At 58.5% G+C, this 2,280-nt stretch overlaps 1 protein-coding gene across 1 annotated transcript; it reads right to left on the bottom strand.

Moving 5' to 3' along the window:
• Positions 1-280: 280 nt before the first annotated feature.
• On the bottom strand, positions 281-1,912 carry PRRG3 (proline rich and Gla domain 3). Its single transcript, XM_009961647.2, has 3 exons — positions 1,892-1,912; positions 1,359-1,544; positions 281-817 (listed from the first exon to the last, which is right to left on the bottom strand). Exons 1-3 carry the CDS (start codon positions 1,910-1,912, stop codon positions 281-283), a joined length of 744 nt encoding a protein of 247 aa, XP_009959949.2.
• Positions 1,913-2,280: the final 368 nt, after the last annotated feature.

The raw sequence follows: 2,280 nt of genomic DNA, 5'->3' as shown, positions 1-2,280 counted from the left end.
ACAAGCTGCCGCTCTGCTCTGGCTGCTACAGCACTTACGTGAGCAGGGAGTGAGGGGCAGGAAACGGCTGGCTGGCTCCAGAGCCATCCCTGCAGCCCAGCCTCACCCCGCTGGGGGACAGCTATTTTTGGTTAGGAGGGTAAGGCTATTGTGTGATGGCACCAGCTTGTACAGGTGAGACGGGGTGCCAGTTGGCACCTGAAGGGGGTCCTGGGCACGGCAAAGAGAGGGTGGGTGGATGAGCGTGAGTGTGTGAAGAGGCAGGAGGGAGGCAGACCCGCTATTTGCCTGCAGCAGGGGCAGCGGCCACGATCTCTTCGTACTTGGGTGGTGGGTCATTGTAGGAGACACTGGTCTCTTCACCGCTGCTGCTCTCCGGGTGGCCCGTCACCTCCTCATAGGAAGGTGGAGGGGTGGCACTGGACAGTCTGGAGAGGACGGAGACCGAATGCTCCGGCGGGTAGAGGGTGCCATCTTGCTGGGGGGTGCCCCCAGCTCTGCCATCTCCAGCCACCCGGTTGCTTGCTTCTCGCTGATACTGGGTTTCTCCTTGGCTTTGCGACCGCTCCCGGTAAACCATGACCCTGGGGAGGCTGCGTCCCGTTCGGCTGGCCAGGTAACGGTTCTGGGCATAGGAAGGGCGGTGGCGGGTAGCCTTTTGAAGCTGGCACCTCCAGATGATGAAGAGGGCGATGACTATCAGAAGAGCCACTCCCAAGAGGGGCACCACCACGTACATAGCGTCTGAGCGCTCTGTGTTGTGCCCGGGGTCCTTGACAGAGTAGACAGAGTTGGTGTAGCCCTTCCAAAACTCCATCTGTGGTAGGAACAGAGAAGCAACCATCATGTGCTGCAGGTGGGACAAGCACCCCCCTGACCACCACCAGCAGTAACCACCATCCTCCCTAAGCCCACAAAAGAGGCAGTTCTTTGGCCATCCCCCACCCCTCTCACCATGGCTGCCAGCATCTGAGGCACAGTGGGAACCAGCACAAAAGATGATGGGAACATCCCTCAACAGCAGCCAACAGCCCCCACACCAAGCAGGGAGAAATTTGGCTAACACCAACCCCAGCCTGGAGAGTCAGGGACAACAGCACAAATTTCCCACACATGCCATGGGAGTGCCAGCTTGACCTGCAGCTGTGGGCAGGGTGTCCTGGCAATACCAAGGTGAGGGCATTGCCTGGGAAGGGAAAGTCAAGCTGGAAAGCAAGGCCACAGCATGTTGCCTGCAGACAGAAGAGGACAAAGGGAACAGGAGAGGCTGTTCCCCCTGTGCTTTCCTTCTCTGCCTCCAGCTTGCTAAGGCATAAGCCCTCACACACCCACTGGGGAGCAGGGCAGGACAAACGCACCGTCTTCTCCTTGTTCTCAAACACTTCCTTGACCTCCTCATAGCTGCAGACCTCCTCAATGCACTCCCGCTCTATGGTGCCCTGCCGGATCTCCTCCAGGAAGCCGTTGGCTCGGGGAAAGCGCTTCAGGACCGAGTGGGCATTCCTGGCCCCCAAGAACACTGCAACACAAAAGGCAGAGACGTGCTGAGCAGGGACAACCTCACACTTGGCCTCTGCCCAGCCAGGCTTTCCCACCTGGCTTCCCACAGGATTTTGGTGATACAGGCATCCCAAACACCAAAACCCCGGGGCTACAATTCAGTTAGCACAGCAGAGTGTCCATTGAGGGACAGCACACCAGGGCTGAGATGCTAGAGACATCGTAAGCAGCAGCTGGCCACACTGAAGAAGAAACAGAAGGCTCAAAAAATACTTGTTTTCAACCTCTTGCACTTGACAGGATTTCACCTTGCTGCCCCTTTGCTGCAGGGCTGGGATGCAGAGCCAGGCCTCTCTGCCAAGACACGGGGCCAGCACTGAGATGGACTCACCACACATAGTGCATTGCACATCGCTCCACAGTCCCCCCGTTCATCACCCCAGAGCCTCCTCTCTTGCTTCACACCACCACAGCTCCCCCAGGGGGAGGACAGGCAGCCTTCTGGAAGCTGGTGTCCCTGGTGCCAGCTGCTGTGGGGTCATGCAAGCTCAGGTGGCTTCAGGGACTCTGTTCAGATCCCAGAGAAACCGCTGTGTCTTCTCCCAGGCCCAGGCTTGACAATGGCCAACACCCCGAACTCACGGGGACAGCACAGGGGTTCACGAGTCAGATACTGAAAGGGGCCCGAGCAACCTCTCCTCACATGGCATCGCATTCTCATCCCTACCGCGTTTTGCTGCAGGGGCCTCACAAACCTTCCTCTGCTCCCAAAGCCTGGCA

The sequence above is a fragment of the Leptosomus discolor genome, chromosome 9, assembly GCF_034619465.1.
Source record: "Leptosomus discolor isolate bLepDis1 chromosome 9, bLepDis1.hap2, whole genome shotgun sequence".
NCBI lineage: Eukaryota > Metazoa > Chordata > Aves > Leptosomiformes > Leptosomidae > Leptosomus > Leptosomus discolor.
This window is presented reverse-complemented; position numbering and strand designations above follow the sequence as displayed.